Source organism: Xenopus laevis, chromosome 7L (assembly GCF_017654675.1).
Source record: "Xenopus laevis strain J_2021 chromosome 7L, Xenopus_laevis_v10.1, whole genome shotgun sequence".
NCBI classification, from domain to species: domain Eukaryota; kingdom Metazoa; phylum Chordata; class Amphibia; order Anura; family Pipidae; genus Xenopus; species Xenopus laevis.
Genome location: NC_054383.1, coordinates 45,792,979 through 45,813,464, shown reverse-complemented (window position 1 = coordinate 45,813,464; position 20,486 = coordinate 45,792,979). Strand labels below are relative to the sequence as shown.

The 20,486-nt window shown below is 37.9% G+C and overlaps 1 protein-coding gene across 3 annotated transcripts in view; it reads right to left on the bottom strand.

The window, feature by feature from the left end:
* Nucleotides 1–16,768: 16,768 nt before the first annotated feature.
* The window catches only part of LOC108695783 (microsomal triglyceride transfer protein), a 37,047-nt gene continuing 33,329 nt past the window's right edge, over nt 16,769–20,486 (bottom strand). For all 3 annotated transcript variants that reach the window (XM_041568901.1, XM_041568899.1, XM_041568900.1), the window contains one exon: nt 16,769–17,530. In XM_041568901.1, coding sequence (XP_041424835.1) covers nt 17,377–17,530 — 154 coding nt within the window. In that variant the 3' untranslated portion in view covers nt 16,769–17,376. The remainder of the gene's footprint in view (nt 17,531–20,486) is intronic.

Genomic DNA, 20,486 nt, shown 5'->3' with positions numbered 1-20,486 from the left:
TCAGCATAGCTCCTATCTTTATAGTCATCCTGAAGGACAGCACCTGATGATAGGGAGTAAGCTTCTAGATATTCCGAGGGGAATTGAGAGAGTCCAAGGCCGGAGAAAGCCTAGTGGGAGGGAAAAAAGCAAAGGGGGAGAAAAACTGATTCTGCATAACCCACGCTCATCTTTAAAGCACATGTATGTGCAAGGGCGTAACTACCGAGGAAGCAGACCCTGTTGCTGCAAGGGGGGGGCAAGGAGGTATAGGGGGCCCCATGAGGCCCTAATTAATGAGCAATTTCAATATATATTGGTAAACAGGACAACCTCTGGATATTTAGTGGTCCCTAAAATAACTTTCAGTGGGGCCCAGTAACATCTTTTTACGCAGCTGTGTATGTGTAAATATCATATTTATTACTAAACATTGCAGTTTTACTGAGAGACTTTAATGCAGATTCCTTTCCTGGAAACACATACAACATTTCTATTTCACTGTTAATATTCTGTATCTTAGCACCCTAGCTTACATAATTTGGACACCTTTGGGGACAAGTATGCTCCCCTACTGGTGACATCATGCATGTGCATATTCTGCACCTGCACTGCCAATTGCAATTCCAAGTGAAGGGTCAATGACACAAGAGGACACTAAAAAACTTCTAGAGAGCATATAACAAAAGATTCACTGCACTTAGATGCATTTGTAACAATTTAAGATAGGCAAATAAACAATTGTAACTGTTTACAATTCACCTTCATTAGCAAAACTTTAATAAAACATAAAACATGACCCTAAAAACCCCAGAAATGTTTTCAAACGTTCCATAAGCTGGCAAGTTTTGTAAAATGGGCGTGGTATTTAGGGGTGTGGCCACAAAACAGGTGTGGTCAAAAAAATGTTCAGAACTTTTTGTCCCTCGTTCCCTTTTTTCAAATCTTGGTAGGTATGGTATTGTACACAACTGAAAAGTTGGTAGGCTTAGAAGGATTTACAGTAATGTAGTTTGGATGCTGTCATAAATTAATTCCCGTAAATTCAATGTTGGATAAATGTTAGTTATTGCTGCTATAATGCCATATCACAAGTTTGCAGAATTATAACAATTATTATCACTTAAAGGTCAACTACAGCACTATACTCTGATCCACTGGTATATCACCTCAGTGCTAACGATACACCAGAACTCTACTTAAGTTAATTATTATTATTTATATTTGCAGTACCATGGACACTGGCAAAGGAAATTTATTATATGGTATTGGACATTTTAAAGCTAATCAAAATGTCTGTATTTTAATTTTATTAAATGCAATTATTTGATTATTTATTCTTTATGATTTGGGTTCACCGGATCACTATTTGACTTTAGTTCTTGCCCCAGAAGGATGCTAGATTTGAATCAATGGCATCTTTTGTTCTAACCATAATACAGCTGCTGTATTGTGCTGAAGCCTTTTTTAATACCTTGTGAGTGGTCTAACTAGAAGGTTTTGGCACCGAAGGAAAAACTTTTGTAGGCCCAACCAAAAACATCAGAAGGGTTTTTTATAATGCTTAGCCCTGTGACCCCAAGCTGTTGCAGGAGTTGTCTCCCCTATTGATACATCCTTGCAATGCCTAGAAGTTTTTCTTCAGTGAGTCAGACAACTTCAGCATCTACCCACCTTTACATTGGTTAGATCCCCTCCCTCCCCCTATATCTTTGCATGAGTTCTGTCCACCTTCTCTCCATGAAAGAGAAAGTAGGAATTCTCCTGTGAGAACATGGCTCTCCTATAAATTCAAAAGTATTATTTTTTTTACAGATAAATCAGAGGTTATTGACACCAAAGACGGGTGGGGTTATTTGCAATTTGCCCCTACTCCATTCCAGTAATGGAATAGTGCATTTAAATGTCATAAGGAACCCCTTATTTTTTAAATACTTCACAAAATCTATCCTGAATTCTACATTGACTTATAAAGGGTCAGAATCTGTTATCTTAATACTCATATACTGTATATACTCATAAATATAGCTGGACTGTCTGCCATAAGGCTAGGCCCATATGGGTCACTAGATGCCCAGAGGGGGCCTACTGAATGCTGCTTGTTCCACTTATAAACTATCTACATCATTGGCTGTACTGCTGCGGCAGACAGAATTGGTAAGCCCCCACAATGTCATCAATCCACATCTACACAATTTGGTTTTAACATTGAGAGAAGTGTAACTAACTGACCACTGATGGTGATACACATATAAATTATCTGTTGACCATTTTGAGGTCAGCAATGGTAAAACATGGCTGAAATGTTATGTCTCAGTGCCTCCTATTAGTGGAATCTGGATGAATGCCTAACGGTGGCCAGGTGGTATAAAGACATATAGAAACATCCTTTCTATATGGATGCTGGTATATTGCATTCCAAACTTTTCTTTCAATGTGAGATCTACTACTACCTTGCAAATGCATTAATAGTAAGAAGAATAAGTTTTGTGCCACCTGTCATTAACTGTACAACTGTACAAGTGGTGATTGGTTGTTGCCATTAAAATCAATGGCAGGCAGTATGGACAGTTAAAGGATGTGAGATTCAAGTAAAAAATGGTATATTGTCTACTGTTTTTTAAGAGATTGTTGTGACTTTGAGTGGAGCACATATCCTAACTGCATTAGGAAAAGGACATAGAACTAATTGGTGTGTTGATCACACAAAAACGCGTTGTAAACGCTTATGATTGGGGGAGTATTGTCTTAAAATAAAAGTTTAAAAATGACTACCTTAGAAGGATTCCCCAGTTGTTGTGCTTTTTTTATAGATATGTGTCAGAAATATTCCTTAGAATTCTCATACACAGGGGATTATTAACTAAACTCGGAATGCAAAAGTCCCGAAGAATTCTCCGTTTTTTCTTATAAAATCAGACTTTTAAACTCTTAAACCCCGAGGATGGAAAAGTCAGAATCAGAAAATCCGGCATCTCAGACCTGTCTAGGTTGCGTATAAGTCAATGGCAGAAGTCCCACTGATTTTTTGATGTGTTTTCGGGCAAAAAGCATGCGACATCTGAGTTTTCAGGTGAAAAAAACGAAAAAAAAAATCGTGAAAATTTTCAACAAAATTTAATAAATAAGCGTAAAAAAACCTGGACTGAATTGATCAGTGTTTGTGGCAGAAAATGTTGAGATAAAATCGGACTTTGATAAATAACATCGCGGTAAGAGCATCTTGCATAGTGGTAAACTACGCCATAGGGTTAACTGTCCATATAGCTCCTTCCATGACCACCTTGGTCTGCACTTTTTAACATATCTGCCTCCCAGTCTTCCTCATTGTGTGGACTCTTCATGGCCAACCACAATCTGGAGCTTACCATTAGCTTTAAGTACACTTTATCCAAATGCATTTTGGCTGGTTCCCATTTAAGTTCCTGACCAGCTGCCCAGTGAGAATCATTTTGTATGGTTAATGGATCTGATTGTATTTGGTCCTGTTAAGATTAAACTCTGAGCACTGGGCAATGTTAAGGTGGCAGCACAATGCTCCTTGTGCTATGGCCTTGACAGTTTCCCCTTGTAACACACAAGGGCAAAGCAGAGGCACTGTATTAAGCAGTTCAAGGTCTGCACAGGCAGCAAGTAACAAACCTAAACACAAGTTAAATCATGTGCTGATAGTGTTTGTAGAAGGTAAAAAAGCAGAGGTCTAACAGGTAACATGCAGGGAAGATATAGGGCAAGGCAGCAGAATAATCTGTATAATCTGTGTAGTTGATGGGTCGCAATCAAAATGAAAAGATATAAAGTACATATTGCTTTAGGAAACAATTATTGTTTGGCTCATAAACATGAAATGCAGGAATGATCTATTTTATGGAACTCCTTCATCCGCATTAAGGAAATACCTCTTGTTCTGGTCAGAGTTTAGAAGAATTCCAGATAATAAATCCATTTGTGTTTGTCATACTGTGTAATGTAGCACTGCATTGCAAAATAACAGCATCAGTCGGTTGAGGAAATAAAAAAATTAAACTCAGTCATAACTCAGGAATATATCAAATCCATAATTAAAATAAGAACCGGTGGCGACGTCAGAACCAGTATTGTGTTGTGTCTGCTTAGGATCAAACAGACCAGGGACAAATGGGACTGTGTGAGAGAGAGGAGAAAGCTGCAAGTGATTATACAGGCTAGCTGGCTAGCCTCCAGCTCAGACCACAGATTCAGACGCGTGGGATACCGCTGTGCAGATGAAAGCTGCCCTTGTGACCATGACACCAACAGCAGCATGTGCTTCAAGCAAAGCATTAAAACAACACTTCTCTGCAAGTTTAAAGGTGGACAGCTGAATATAATCTAGTTTAAATAGGATAAGACATCATTTCTCGTAGGTTGTGTGCACAAAATGTTTTTGTATGAATTTTTAAAAAATCTGAGGTAGGTTTGAGTCAGCATTGCAATATGTGTGTGCATAAAAGCTATGTGTGCTGCTGCACAAGTTGTGTTTGTAAGAGCACATAGCACATAGAGGGATCATTGCTCTGCAGCATTGCTGCCATATTAAAATTATACTTAAACTTGCATGGTAAATAATTTGCCTTTACAAAAATGTGTGACTACTGCATAAAAGAGGGACCGGTTAGTCTATGATAGCGGTACATTCATTTTAGAGATGTACTCTAGCTCTCTTCAAAATATTTCTTCTTAATCAGGCCTGTTATGAACCTACTTCATTTTCTGACCTGGATGTGCAAGTGTATGTGTTGGAGCACGCTCTCACCTCTTGGCATGCTAATACGTTTGCTTTGGAGCACACACGCCGTTTGTCATCATGACATAGAAGCATGCATATTTTGAAGCTGTTGCATCATTTCTTGGTGTCCATTTCCCTTCTGACACTCAGTGGGACATTCACTAAGAATCGTAGTTGCGTCCACTTCGCCGCGCTTCGATGCACTTCGCCAGGCGTATTTTCGTCAGCGCTCCGCAAATTCACTAAAATTCTAAGCTGCGCTCAGGGGTAGCGTAAGGTTGCGAAGTTGCACTAGCGTTGATTCACCAAGCAAAGCGAAGTTACGCTAGCGATGGTTAATTTGCATACGGCGCCGAATTCAAATTTCAATGGAAGTATTCGTAGCAGCACTACACAAGCCTGGGAAACGTTCAAAACATCAAATAAAATTTTTATTTTGCCCTACACATGTGCCCACTGTATAGTTAAGTTGCCATGAGTTAGGAAATGTAGGGGGGAAGGAGGGGAGTCCCAAAAATGTTTTCCATCTTTTTCAGCCTATCACCCATAATAAAGAAAAAACGCCAGCGTTTTTTGGACTTAGAAAAAATGTTAACTTTTTTTGAAGCAATCCCTATCTACTCTATTGCGCTTCGCCTGGTCTGAGGTGGCGAAGGAAGTCTGGCGTAAAGGTAGCGTTCAGAACAATGCGTGCATTGGTGAATTTGCGTAGTTACGTCTGTTGCACAACTTCGCCAGGCGTAAGGGTGCGAAGTAACACTAGCGAAGTTATGCCAACGTTAGGCGCTTAGGCTTAGGCGTTAGGCGCTTAGTGAATTTTCCCCTCATTCGGTATTACTTACCATTCCTGGTCCATCAGATCTTATCCAAGCCTATTCTACTGTGATTTCCTGATTTTTGATTCCTGCCTGTTTTCTGACCTTGTTATTTGCTGCCTGCCCTGACTTCTAGCCTGTCGCAGACTATGATTTTGCCTCATCTTGTACCTTGTTTATTCTGATCTGATCTTTATAGTGTGCAGGTTCCTTGTCAGTTCTGCTGCAGAGAGTTCCAGTGCCCCAAAAGGGGAACAGTGAAGATCAGTGCTGACAGGGACTCCCCGGCTTCACCAAAGAGTAAGGCCACTCCAGCAGTCACTCAGGGCAGACAGTTACATTATGTTTGCGTTGTGTAACACTCTATACGGTTGAAGCACTGATTAATTGGGAGTGATTTTGTGAGGCTATGGGGCACATTTACTAACAGGAGAATTGTGGGTTTATTTGGTGAAAATTCGCCAAAATTTCCAGCAAATTTTCCAATTTTATAAAAGGTGAAGAGGACAATTCGCTAGCGAAAAAGCTCAGCGAAGTTTTGCACTGTTTATCCAGAGAAAATTCTCTACTGAAAATCCGGTAATTTATCAAAGTGTGAACGGTACCCTTTTCGTCAAAGTATACTTCGCCAGGTTCAGGCTGGTGAACTCCCATTATAAAGATAGAGCAGCCACTTTTAAATCACAATATACAGTGTCCGTTCCATGCTACTTTTCTTCATGATGAAAATTCTCTAGCGAAAATTCTAGAGAATTTTCCCTACTACTTTTGTATGGGGAACTATACTGTTGAATTTTTGCAGAGAATTTAGACCAGAAGAAAGTTCAACAAATAAGTGAACTTTAAGTAAAAAAAATTGAACTTATGATTTTCAGTAAATATGGAGATGTGTTGTGAAAATACACCTGGCAAAGTGAGGTGATACTTTAGTAAATATATTTTGTAGGATCATCTTTTGCAGCAATAACAGCCTTATGTCTCTTGGGGTAAGTATGTAACAGCACTGCATACAGAACGTGGGTCACTCTAACTCGTTCCTGGTCAGGTTAGTCAGATAATAAACCTCAGCTTTCAAACAGCACCACAGATTCTCAGTTAGATTGAGAGCATGACATTGACTGGGCCGCTATAGGTCACACCATGTTGCTTTGGCCTTGCATTTGGCATCATTGTACTGCTTTAAGATGGACTTTCTCTCAAGAATAAACAGATTTTCTTGCAGTTATAGGCGACCTAGAGGGTTAACCCCCATTGCAGGAAGTTTGTAACCTATGCCTTAAAAACTACACTCCAAAATAAATACTTGAGCAACAGATTTCTCATGTGACCTAACAGTATGGTTTGTTTGGTATGTTTGTGTGCACCGTGAATCATATGATCCCAGGGGACGGCCCTTATTTTTTAAAATGGACGTTTTCTATTTCTGATTACCCAATGGCACATACTACTAAAAAAGTATATTAATATGAAAATGATTTATTTACGTGAAGCAGGGTTCTACATATGAGCTGTTTTATGCAATACATTTTTATAGAGACCTACATTGTTTGAGGGGTATAGTTTTCCCTAAGGTTTTCCATTGGCCTGTCCACAGTTTATATAAGGCAAGCAAATGGCTCGTTCTCTTTGATCTTAACCAGCGTCACGCTGGGCTGGTAAGACAGTGGGAAAAATCCTGGTGGGCCCCGCCAGCCCAGACCTGCTCCCTGGGGTTGCTGGAGAATGTGCTGCTTTTGCCTCAAGATAGTACACGCTTGCAGGAGGAAGAAGGGGGGGGCAGAGTGAGTTTGTGGCGAGGGCAGGGGTTCTGGGGGGTGGAAAAGGGGGGCTGGGGGACCGGGGATGTCGATGAGGGACCCTGATGTGGCGGGCAGGTGGGCCAGAAACCCCACAGGCCGCCATTGTCTTCATCTAGTACCACGGCTGAAGCATTTGCTCCACCGACAAGTAATATTGTAGCGTTAGGATGCCCCAATGACACCTGCCTAATTGTATAGCTTTTAGTCTGGAAAGTCTGGCTCGTGACTAATTATTTCCTTATAATACTTGTTGTTTTATTCCTTTTTAATTAACCAATATGTTAAGTACTTTAATCTTGTTATTTTGACACGTATTTTCGTGTTTATTGAAAATTTTCTATTAAAATAAAAAAGGGACTTTTTCTCATCCCTGAGGTGTGCCGGTATGGTGAGACAACACAATTCCTGTCTCCTATGAGTAATGGTACATAATCTTCTGTAACTCAAACTTTGCTATACCTCACCATTTGCTGTACACAGGGAAATAACTTTTTGAAGCAATATTGAAGATGAACTTCAACTCCTATCTTCACATAGTAATTACTACAGTATGTGCAACAAAGTCATAATGTACATTTTATTTATACAGCACTCATGTTAAAATACCTTATCCAATAAAAACAAACAAACAAAGCACAGCATTTGAATGGGTCCCTTAGATGAATAAATGATGTGCCTATAGGTGGCCAGTTCTCAATGGGGAGAATTGCCAAGTCACTGTTTTAATAGCTGCGGCTGGTTCCTTGAATTCAAGTTCCTTGAATTCTTTGGCGTTTGTATAATCAATATGATTTGTTTGTGTGAAACAGTGGGAGATATATATGACCTACTATGTAATACTGAGCAATATTTGCATCTGTATTTTACTAATGTGTGCAATAAGGTTAATATATGTATTGACATGTGCCTAACAATAGTATAAAGTCCCATTGGAGGATATGATCTAGGTAAGTATGCATTTGGATATAAATGCGACGACTACCTTGAGAAGTTGTTCACACATACTTTATGTCATGCATACAGTATATTGGAGATGACATATTTAAGAAATAAGTCTTGGAAATATATCTTTTCATAGTTTTTGAATTATTTGACTTCTTCTGGCACTTTCCAGCTTTCAAACAGGGGTCACTCACCCATCTAAAAAAACAAATGCTCTGTAAGGCAACAAATTAGCATTGTTATTGCTACTTTGTATTACTCATCTTTCTATTCAGGTCCTCTCTTATTCATATTCTAGGCTCTGATTCAAATCAATAGATGGTTGCTAGGGTAATTTGGACCCTATCAACCAAATTGTCTCAGAATATCACTCTCTCTACAGCATACTAAAAGTTAATCTTAGGCATGCACCGAATCCACTATTTGGGATTCTGCCAAATCCCAGAATTGTTGATGAAAGATTCGGCTGAATACCGAACTGAATCCTAATTTGCACATGCAAATTAGGACCAGGGAAGTAAAAAGAGGAGCAAAAAATTATTTTGTGACAAAAAGTCACGTGATTCCCTACCCACCCCTAATTTACATATGCAAATTAGGATTCGGATTCAGAATCCTGTGAAAAAGGCCAAATCCCGAACCGAATCCTGGATTCGGTTTATCCCTAGTTAATCTAAAGCTGAACAACTCCTTAAAGGTGCATGATGCCCCCAGTTTATCCCCCAACACTACTACTACACCTTTATTACACAAATCTCAGCTTCACTACCCAGAGGATGTTCTGCCCTCTCTTTAATGTGTTCTCTTTCCCTGATCTAATCTTTCCTTTGGTTTATTTACTTTTTCAAATTCTTTATCCCCTTCCCTTGGCTCAGATATCAGCTTTAGCACTTTGTAGTTTAGACTGGTTGCTTAACAATTCCTGTGCTGTGGTTAGCTCTTTAATTGATGCTGTATACTGCCATGTAAACAAATGTGGCATATATATATATAAGAGAAATGACTAGAAATTTAGGATCTGCAACTCCAGCCCTCCAGTATTTTTATGCATGTGCCATAGAATCTATGTTTCATGGAAATTAAAGGGTTTGTCTACTTTGTATGTCGTTATTTATTGGCACAGGTCTTAAGTGAAATAATCCAAAATGGTGAATGTGGACTCCACCGGAAAGATGTAAATCCAAGTGCGAACCATCAATAATCAAAAAGTAATCAAAAAATAATAATACTTTTTGATTATTGATTTTTGATTACATGTAATTCACTGAGTATATGTGATAGATATTTTCATAGGATTTTTCACACTACGTTCATTCAGCATACCCATTTATGTTGTGCAAGCGCACGTTACGTGAATTTTAATCATATGTCCTTGATGTTCTTAATTGTGCATGTTATTTTAGTGTGAGACTAGTAGAGGGCACCTATGCTTCTGATGAAGTATCACTATCGTCACGAAACGCGTCAAGCTGTTATTCTCCTGCCCGCTATTTTGAAAGCACTATTTAATAAAGCCATATATGTTTTAACATATTGGTTCGCACTTGAATTTACAGCTTTCCAGTAATATAAAAATAAAATGATTCATTTCATTTTTTTACATTTTTCCATATACTGAAATATACCGATTGCATCAATCCAGTATTCTTAAAGGGCAAGAAAAGCCTTAACTTTTGGGCAGTGAGTTTGTAGTAAATAACAGACTGTTTACTATGTACTGACGATTATTTTACCATATGATATGCCATCCACGGAGAACGATCATATGAACAGAAATAACCATTGTTCAACAAACGAGGAGCGGTGCTAGCATTGTGTCACTGTCTGTAGTATATAGTCAGTTTCTCCGTCCCTGCTCCATGCAGACATATGGATTTACAGTATGTCTTGCTATGGCATAATAAACTTCTTTCACATATGAGGTGATAGGGTGATATTCCTGCAGTCAGCACCAATTTATTTCTTTACATAGTTCATATGGTTACAGTTTTGAGCAAAGAACATTGGGGTCCTTCCGTATATGTTCGTTTTTCCGTATATGTTCGTTGGCTTGTGCTACAATCCTGACATGATCAAAGCCGGATTTTATCCCAGAACGACTAAAATTTCTAAACGCGAAGGATAATGTTGAGACGATCGATCGTCCGACGATATCTGAACGTACGGAAATCGGTCGTTTGGAAATAAAAAATCTGCCCGTGTATGGCCACCTTTGAACCCCTAATTTTCCTTTTTTTCCCCTTTCCTCAGCAGATTAAGTTCACACCGTCTGTGGCACTAGAACCAATGCTTGTACCTTGTAAAGAAGCTTGTAAAGAAGAAATAATTTCTGTTACCTTAGTTTGTTGTATGCAGTACTAGGGTGGAAAGTTTTTTTTGGATATTTACTTATTTTTAAAGTCCTCAAATAAAATTTTATTCAGACAAATCTTGTCCATTCTAAAAATAATATAACACTAGCATATTACTAAATATGAATATACATACAATATATAGTACAGGTATGGAACCTGTTATGCAGAATGTTGGGATCTGGGGTTTTCCGGATAATGGATCTGTAATTTGGATCTTCATACCTCTATCTCTGTCTACTAGAAAATCTATTACATAAACTCAACAGGCTTGTTTTGCTTCCAATAAGGATTAAATATATCTTAGTTTGAATCAAGTACAGGGTACTGTTTTATTATTACAGAGAAAAAGGAAATCATTTTTAAAAATTTGGATTATTTGGATAAAATAACATCTATGGGAGATGGCCTGTCCATAATTTGGTGCTTTCTCGATAATGGGTTTCTGGACAACAGATCCTAAAGCTGTATTTACAAACAGTCTGCTGTTCTTTTATGGCTCTTCATTTTAATGGGAAATGAGTATCTTTCATCCCGGGCCGGGCTGGAATAGGTTACCACATAGAACAGAGTTGGCAGCAGCGGAAAAAGCTATTTTAAAAGAAGTGTTCTGGCTGCACTATAATGTGTATATAGGAGAGCTGTGAGGTCTTTTTCCAGCAGAAAGTCAAACTGGCAAGTCCTGATGAATTCACACATTTATTATTGAGTGATATTATTACAATATGGGTACAAGGTAATTATGTGGTATGTGATACTGAAAAGTGCACATTTACTGGAACCAGGCAGGCATAGCTTTTTGTCTATAACATGTTTAAATATCTCAACAGGATAAATGTGAGCGTATATATATATAGGAGACTCAGCAGACAGACTGTCAGCCCATCAGTAAGGGGGGGTATTTACTAAAATGTTCCCATTGTTTTAATAAAACAAAGTCAACCTAATGAATGAACTATGAACTATGAATTTATCAAAAAATCTGATTGAAAAAGTCGGTGCAGGAAAAGTTTCGCCAAAATAGACTTTTTTTAGTTTTTTAATTTGATGCTCAAATTGTGCCACTTTTACAATTGAAGCCCGAAAACTCGAATTTTTCAGATTATCGAATCTGAAACCTTCGAAGATCATGAAGGCAAGAAACATCTTCAAATGTAAAAAGGACATCTGCCACTGACTTTTATATGACTTCGAAAGGTTTTAGCTGGAGTATTTTCGGATTTGGATGTTTAGCACTTTTGTTTAACTCCTTGAGTTTTCCCCTTAAAAACTTGACCAGCAAAAATCAAGGCTTCATTAATAGACCGCTAAATGTCAATAAAATATCAGGCACCCCTGAAACCAGGTTCATAGTCTGTTAGCAAAGGAAGAAAATCAGCCCCTAAATGAACTAACATACAATATGATTTTCCCATGTAAATCATTAAAATTGTGCTTTCTACACTTCAATTTATAAAAATTTGACCAAAAACATTTTCTACTACTTAAAGGATGGTTCACTGTAATAGTAGGGTCGATTCTAAGCAACTTTTCAAATGGCCTTCATATTTTCTTTTTATAGTTTTTGAATTATTTGCCACCTTCTTCATTCATTCCAGCTTTCAAATGGGGGTCACTGACCCCATCTAAAAAACCAATGCTCTGTAAGTCTACAAATGAACTGTTTTAATTACACATCTTTCCATTCAGGTCCTCTCTTATTCATAGTTCAGTCTCGTATTCAAATCAATACATGGTTGCTGAAAATTTCAAACCAGAGATCTGCTTAATAACTCAAAAAACACAAATAATACAACTGAAAACCAATTCCAGATTGTTTCAGAATATTACTCTTCGTCATACTAAGGGGCCCATTTATTAAACCTTGATTTTTTCTGGTTGAGGTTTTTAGGGAGAACTTTTTCTCGTAGAAAAAAATCCTAAAATTTTTAGAGATTAATCATAACCTAAAGCTGCTTAAAATCCAAATACGAAAATATACCATCTCAAATCTGTCATGGTCATGTAGAAGTCAATGGCAGATGTCCCTGAAGTTGTTTCTTGACATTTTTGCAGCAAAATTTGATAAAATCAAATTTCAATAGTCATAGTACAATTTGAATTGATGCTCGATTTTGTTGCTCCAATTTTTTTAGAGAAACATTATTGATGAATTCGTTCAATTTGTGGCAGAGAGATAGGTCGACTTTGGTTTTAGGAAAAAATTAGATGCATTCGAGTTTTAGTAAATGAGTCCCTAAAAGTTAATTTAAATGTGAACAATCCCTTTAAGAATTTTTTACCATTCTATAGCAATTAGGTTAGATATACAGTGGGGGTCATTTATCAACAATGGGTAAATTTGACCATGGGCAGTAACCCATGGCAACCAATCAAATTGCTGCATTTATTGTTCCACTTGCAGCTGGCTTTAAAAGCTATTCACTGATTGGTTGCTATGGGTAACTGCCCATGGGCAATTTTGCCCAGTGTTGATAAACGAGACCCACTGAATTCAGGATTTGGTTCAGGACTCAGGCTAATCCAAGCCTTATTCACCAGGATTCAGAATTGGATGAAACAAATCCTGGAACCTAAAAACGCTTAAATGTAGAATATTTCTATTAGGTTCTGCGGTTCAGTATTGACACTTCATTAGATCAGTTCAGTTCACTATACTCAGATATAGTTGATTCAGTTAAGTTTTTAGTGTTGAGTTGTCCTTCTCTAGATCAGTACCTATCATACTAAAAATTAGTGTATAAGGTAGGGTGTACTGCTGCAATTGGTCAGTAATATGGTACTGTAGATCAATATTCTGGTATTATTAGTATTATTGAAGCTGACCATTATGTCCTTGGTTTATGTCTCTTTGGGGTATTTATACTGTGCTAGACTAATATAGCCATAATGGGTATATTCTTAATAGGAGGTTATTTCAAGCTGCAATTAATGCACTGAATTCATGCACTATACTGGTTGTGTTTCTATAACAAATCATTGGTATGATGCTCAGGTTAAGAAAAAGTAGACTCGGGTACATTGTTCATTATTACACTTTAGGAATGTACCTCTTAATGATCTGCATACAGTGGCATAAATAGAGAGAAAGCAGACCCTGCAGTCTGGGCATCCAGACTGTGGGGTCTGCTTAATCTAGAGCTAATAAAAAAAAAACCCTCCTCCCCCGCTGCTCTCTTACTTGCGGCGATGAAGGTGGAATTGTCAGGCGTGAGTGTGCTGAGTCTGGGCAGGAAGTGGGTAGGAAGTAGGCAGGAGGATGGGAATCAGAGTCCGCAGGGCTCCAGCTTTTGAATCATTGTCTGCATAGGTGCAGTCAATTGTTATGGTGACTCAGTATTATAAAACCAGTGTTTGCAGTAATTTGGCATGACTGATATAGGAGATCATTCTATTGATAGATGGCTACTGCTGCTTGGTAACACTAAGATCGCTGGGATGCAGATTTGTATAAAATACATTTATACCATAAGGAAGAACAATATGTAGTAACCCAGTCCTAATGGAAAGGCCACAAAGGCAGAATGTTTGGGGCAGCATGCCACCCAGCCACATTGCAATGGGTCAGGAAGCACTGGGGACATGAGGGAGATTTGCTAGCTCTTTTAATCTCCTGCTCGCCAATCCCCATACTCTGGAACCGACAAGATAAGACTTTTGCATGTGTGCACTATGATAAATCCCACCCTGGGCCTGATGATGGAAATCTTGCTCTGTGTTTAGCATTGGTAAGGGCTGGTTTACTGCAGGTTTCATTTAGTGAATGCCTCACTTTTGCCATATTCTGCGTGGAAATTTTGAGGTATGGAAGTCAGATGTGCCTAACTATAAAATCATCTCTGGTTACTTAATCTGGGTTTGGGAGGAGACAGATGTCTCCGGAGTTACCTGCATGTATTGGATACTGTAACAGACACATTGTTTGGTGTCTGTTGGTGTTTTATTGGATGTTGGGTTCTTCCTACACTTAGATTGAGTACAGTATGTAATTAAATAAGCCTGTAGCTGTTGAATTTTAAAGTTCTTACATTCCTGTATGCTACTGGTATATTATCATAGTGGTAATAATTAATGGTTACCTTCCAGTTTTTAATTTTTGTATGAAGATTTCATGTAGGTTTACATCATACTTATTGTGATTTTCCTTTCCTGACCATTCTCCATGTCTGTAAATTTTTTCCCCACTCTAATTTCTATCATAAAGGAACTTGGCAGCTTGGTACACAGATAACTTTAAGGTAATGGGAAGGCTTTTGCTATGGGAGGGTCTTCTGTCTGGGGTCAAAGGGGAGGAGCTTACCCATGTGCAGCTGTCAAAGAGAATGGTCAGGAAAGAAAAGAATGATTTGATTTCCCCTTTTAAGTCAAGTATCACTCACTGCATGACTGGGGTGTACATTTGCTAGTTTCATTGACAGACTGGCACATGAAAGAGATAAAAGACCCTAATTAAACAAATGCTCAAATAAATGTAAATAAAAGTAAATATGTATATATATATTAGCTCTGCCTCTGTATGTTATTGAATTGAGCATATTTCACAATGCCCATTTTGTGGCCAAACTCCCTAAATACCATGTCGATTTTACAAAATTTGGCAGGTTATGGAAAGTTTGAACACTTTCTGGGGGTTTTATGGTCATATTTTCTGTTATTACAGTTTTGTTAATGGAGGTGAAATTGCCCTTTAAGCTGTGAGTCTCAGTTCTCCCAAGAGACCTGCTTAGCTTATTAGTTACAATTGTATCTAAGTGCAGGTGCAGAATATTCTGTGCTCTCTGCCAAAAGCCTGTCATTTAATCAATTTTCAGAAACGTATCTTTATTCTGGCATCGGTGCAGAAGATCAAGGAAAAACTCGGGACATTTCGATAAGAAATCAGGGACTGTGGGCTAAACTGTCAAAATCTGGACTGACCCCGAAGAACACGACAGTTGGGAGGCATGTGAAAGTTTTACCTAAAGGATAAAGCTAATATGACCTTGGATGGCTTTGTTGTAAATATTCAGCAAGCATCAGTGTTTAAACTCTGGGGACCTGTCACTATGATATTTTCTTTGCTTACTTTAACTCACGCCATCATGTCAGTTGGGAGGTAAATACCTCAATGCTATTTTGTGAATTATTTCTGACTTCACCTCAGTTTTATTTCCTATTCAAAAATAGTTAGGGTAGGCATGCATGCACAGATTTGTTTGTGCATTCTGGCCAATTTGTACCTATTGTATGATCATATGTGCAAATATGGATTCAATTGGAAGCAGTAAATTCCACTGAATCAGAGTTGGTCTGTCTGGACTGCAAATTTCATCTGGAAGAATCATCAGATTTGGGAAATGAGAGAGGCTTCAATTTCCTCTCACTTCTTTTCAGTGTCTATTAACTGGGTCCATTCGCGTTAAGTAACACATTAATGTTATTTGGCCAGCCTGTTGCCTGAATGGTCTTTGAAAGCTGAATTTAGCTTATGCATAATCAATGTAAGGTCAGAGCAGTGGGTTTTTTTTCCTCCACATTCCTCCGTGCATGTATAAATAAAAGTCATGTGAATAAAAGAAGGGTGCCCTCTTTTTACATGTATTTCAAAGAGAAAATATAGTCCACTATTTTACATGAGCTCATCCAGTTGGGCTTATGTAGACAAAGTGCATAATCTAGTGATCCACCAAATTCTGTATCCAGTTAGGGATCCAGACAAATATGAGCCTTTATCAGCAGGATTATGATGAATTCAAGTACCTGGACAAAGTCACAAAATCACGTAACGAGGAAATCTGTTAGCGCCACATCCCAACCTCCCTCTCAGCCCCTGGTCGCGATCATAAAAAACGTAGGAGCAGGGGGCCAGGGTTGCAGCTGGGGTGGGCCTGAGGTATCTGTGTCTCTGTAACTGTGGCAGGGGCCCAGGGGGTGTGGGGGCCTGAAGTAGCGACCCCGGTGGGTCCTGGGTCCGCCCAATCTGACCGTGCATAAAGGGTCTTGTGTAATAGCTCTTTGGTGTTTTTATAGTTTCCTTCAATCATTTATATTTGTGTAAAAAATGAATCCCTATTTCTATCTGGAAGTTTAGACACTGTTTATGTAATTTTCTACACAAGCCTTACTAAATGAGTTAAAAAGTGGGTATAATTTTGCTTTAAGTAAAAGGAGGACTTTATTCATTTGCCATATTATAAAGAGTGTCTTTGAGTGACAAATTTGAAAGGAAATATGCACAGCAGTGTCTATGATCAAATCAATATGTACCATTCTACCCATAATATAGTTTCTATTGCTATTAAATTAACATGATTTTTGACACAGCAACTACAAAATAAAAGTAAAGTGGGACACAATTAGCAACAGTACATAAAGGCATTCTGGGTAATGAAGTAATCAGCTAAATTGGAATACTTTTAAAAATACTGGTTATTTTTATTATTTTGTCAAAAGCTGCAACAACATTACCACACATTTAAAAAAAAAACAAAAAAAAAAACCTGTCACAAACATGGGTTGTCACAAACATGGGTTGTCATCAGTGCTGCTCCTGTTTTGGGAAGAGAAAAAGTTAAAGTCTGTGGGTTTACAGGAGGACCTGTCCATTGTGGGAGGATTGGGGGAACTTTATGAATGACAACATCAATATGCAGGAATGTGCAATGTTCATCTGGTGTTACCCATAGACTGCACAAAAGTAAGAATAAGGGCAGATAGTTGTGTGACCATAGGTGACCCTTGTGCCAGGGAATTTGATAATGGGTTTATTGTTCGTCTGCAGTCAGTAAGCTCCTACACATTTCTGAGTTCGATTTGTGAAAAGGAAAATCTTTCCCCCATAGTGTAGCTTTGCGTCCTTTTCGTTTCGTGTATGTGATGTTCTTCTCTGGAAGTGATTCGGACACAACGTAGGTCTCTCTGAAGGGCAAAAGCAAATTCACTTAAATTACAGCAATATGTGTTTTACTGTTTTCATTCATGTGATAATATTAAAGAATGTAAAGAAAATGTTTTTTTAATTATCACTACCAAAAAAGCTACAAGCTGTTATTTTAGCTGCTTACCTCTGACATTCCAACATGCTGGGCAGAAGATTGGAATACTGTCTATATCTATATGCCAGCCTATAGGAGGATCACACCAGCCTAGCCTAACACTACACATCCAGCATTCATAAGACAGCACAGTTAAAGGGGGTTGTTTACCTTTAAATTAACTTTAAGTATGAGGTACAGTGTAATAGTATAAGTCAATTTGCATTTCATTTTAAATTTTTATTATTTGTGATTTTCGAGTTACTTTGCTTTATATTCAGCAGCTCTCCAATTTGCAGTTTTGCCAATCTGGTTGCTAGTGTCCACATTCATAACAACCATGCTTTGATTTGAACAAGAGATTAGAATATGAACAGGAGATAGAAATAGAGTAATAAAAAGTAGCAATAACAATAAACTTGTAGCCTTGCAGAGCATTTGTATTTTAGATGGGGTCAATGACCCTTGAAATCTAGAAAGTATCAAATGAAGAAGGCAAGTAATTCCAAAACTAGAAAAATGAAAAAATGAAGGCCAATTGAAAAGTTGCTTAGAATTGGCCATTCTACGACATAGTAAAAGTTAAATTAAAGGTGAAGCACCCCTTTATGCATCACAATGTCAGGGTGAGCAGGTAACGCTGGATTGGGGGTGTCAGTATATCTTTATTTATAGTATTTACATTAGGGGCCTTATTTATCAAAATCCAATTTTTTTTCTAAATATTTAAATAAAAAAAGTCAGACCAAATTAGAATCCATGGTTGGACCTTATTTATTATAAAAAAAACCAAAAAACAAGATTTAATTGGATCGGGTAAAAACTAGATTTTTTCGGACCTTTTCCTGAAAGTCTGAATTTTTCGTATTTTTGTCTGAAAAGCCCAAAATAGTTGGATTTTCGGGCTAATTGCAGCCACGACTTCTTAAAAATCATGATGCTAAAACAAAGTAATCTTAGAATTATATACAATATCGCTTAGATGGGAATTACTGGATGCCTTATGCAGAACAACACTTTGTACCCCATAAAAAGGGACAAGGCAGTTAGTGGTCTCATGCTCCTGATCTCCAAACCTACAGAGAACCTAGGGCTCATTTATGAACAAAAGTGCAAGTGGCAAGTGAAAAATTATATCCATCTGTCAGTAACATTAACAGCCCTTTATAATTTCCTCTTGTGAGTTTTCTTCTGCTTTGCCGAATAAGGTGCAAAGGATCTCTGGAATTATCACCTGCCTTGAGGCAGCGTTGCTTTTAGGGGTTGCATATCCACGCAGAACAGAACCTACATTCACCGAATGAATCATACTCTGTTACATTTTCTGCGCTACATCCATTGGTGCCCCAGAAATGACAGGATTTTCTTCCCTACTGAGACAAGCAAAGGGCACCTGCAATTTGCACATTATTTACCAAAGTGGATTAATTAGCACTGTAAATCTGGGTAATAATGAGGCAGACACATTTTGTACCTGTGCAATTCTCTATACAACACTGCATATAATCAGTAGCTGCGTATAAAAATAATGATAATAAGTCTAATAAAAACTGTAAGTTATAATCCAAGAAGACTAGTGAAACACATTCCAAACTGTTTGTGTACTTTATTCTCTTGAGTACTGATGGCCTGTATTAGTGCCAGTTAGAGCAGGGGGCACGCGCCACTGCCACTTACTTTATAGCTTAGGAACCAGATACAACTATCTGTGTTGGTAAACCCAAGTGGTATCTCAAATTTATCAGCAATCTAATGGGAACAGGAGTCATATTTTGTCTGGAGAAGTACAACGCATGGTGGTTGTTACAGTATACAAATCTGGGGGAGAGCTAAATAATGCAAGATACAAAGGCTGCTTTCTTTGTGTTATGATCCTGTGGTTTCACTACATAATTATTATTTCACTACAGTTATTTCAAATGTTAAAGGTTTTAAGAAGGAAAGAGGAATATATTATATGAAGGTTTGTGAAAGAAAAATATCAAGACTAGATAAAAAACAGCATCCTTGGCAATATCTGATTTGTGCATCTAGAACGTAGAGCTCATAAATATTGCAAGTGTTAGCAATAATTAATAAAATGTACAGAGATGTAGCGGGTGCAGTTGTCCCCTTGTTAAGCCACTGGAGCCCAGTCTCACTGGGGCAGTAAGAGGTCCTTATAGCTTCCTTTTATTAATAAATATCTAATTGCATTCATTTGTATCCTGTACAACAGATAGAATTTGCAAGTGGTAAACGTTGGTTATTGTCAAAGAAATTGCTACAATAATTAAATAAAGTTGTGTTAAATAAAACAAATTTTCTGGTTTCTAGTTCTTTGTTTCTGGGTATAAATTTTAAGATTAAAGTGCCACGATACATGGTATAAGTTGATATAACATTGCTAATTATTTCCTTGAATGATGAAGATGGAATGCTAGAGACTGTAAAATAAAGTGAGCTTTTTGGTGCGGTTAAACAATTTAAGTGTGGGTGGATGAGCTCTCTGTAAATTCTCCCACATGATTTAGGGTAATAAGACCATAAAATGTTATATAAGCTGGACCACCACTAAAAGGCATTGAGGTTGTGACATGGTTGGAATAAAGGATTCCCTGTTATATGGGCTGGTGGGAAATAAACTACTTCTTAGGATTTGACCTTATCCCAAATGAAGAATGTGTTAGCAGAGGGATAATGCTTCAGTTATTTGAAAAGGCAGCAGGAATTGTACTAATGTAATGTGTTGCTCAGTTTTGGGAAAACTATAATGACTAGAAAGAAGGGCTATATGAAGATAGATAGATAGATTCACTTTAAGTCCCTTGGTGCTGGTTTTTTGTTCTATCTGTATATGT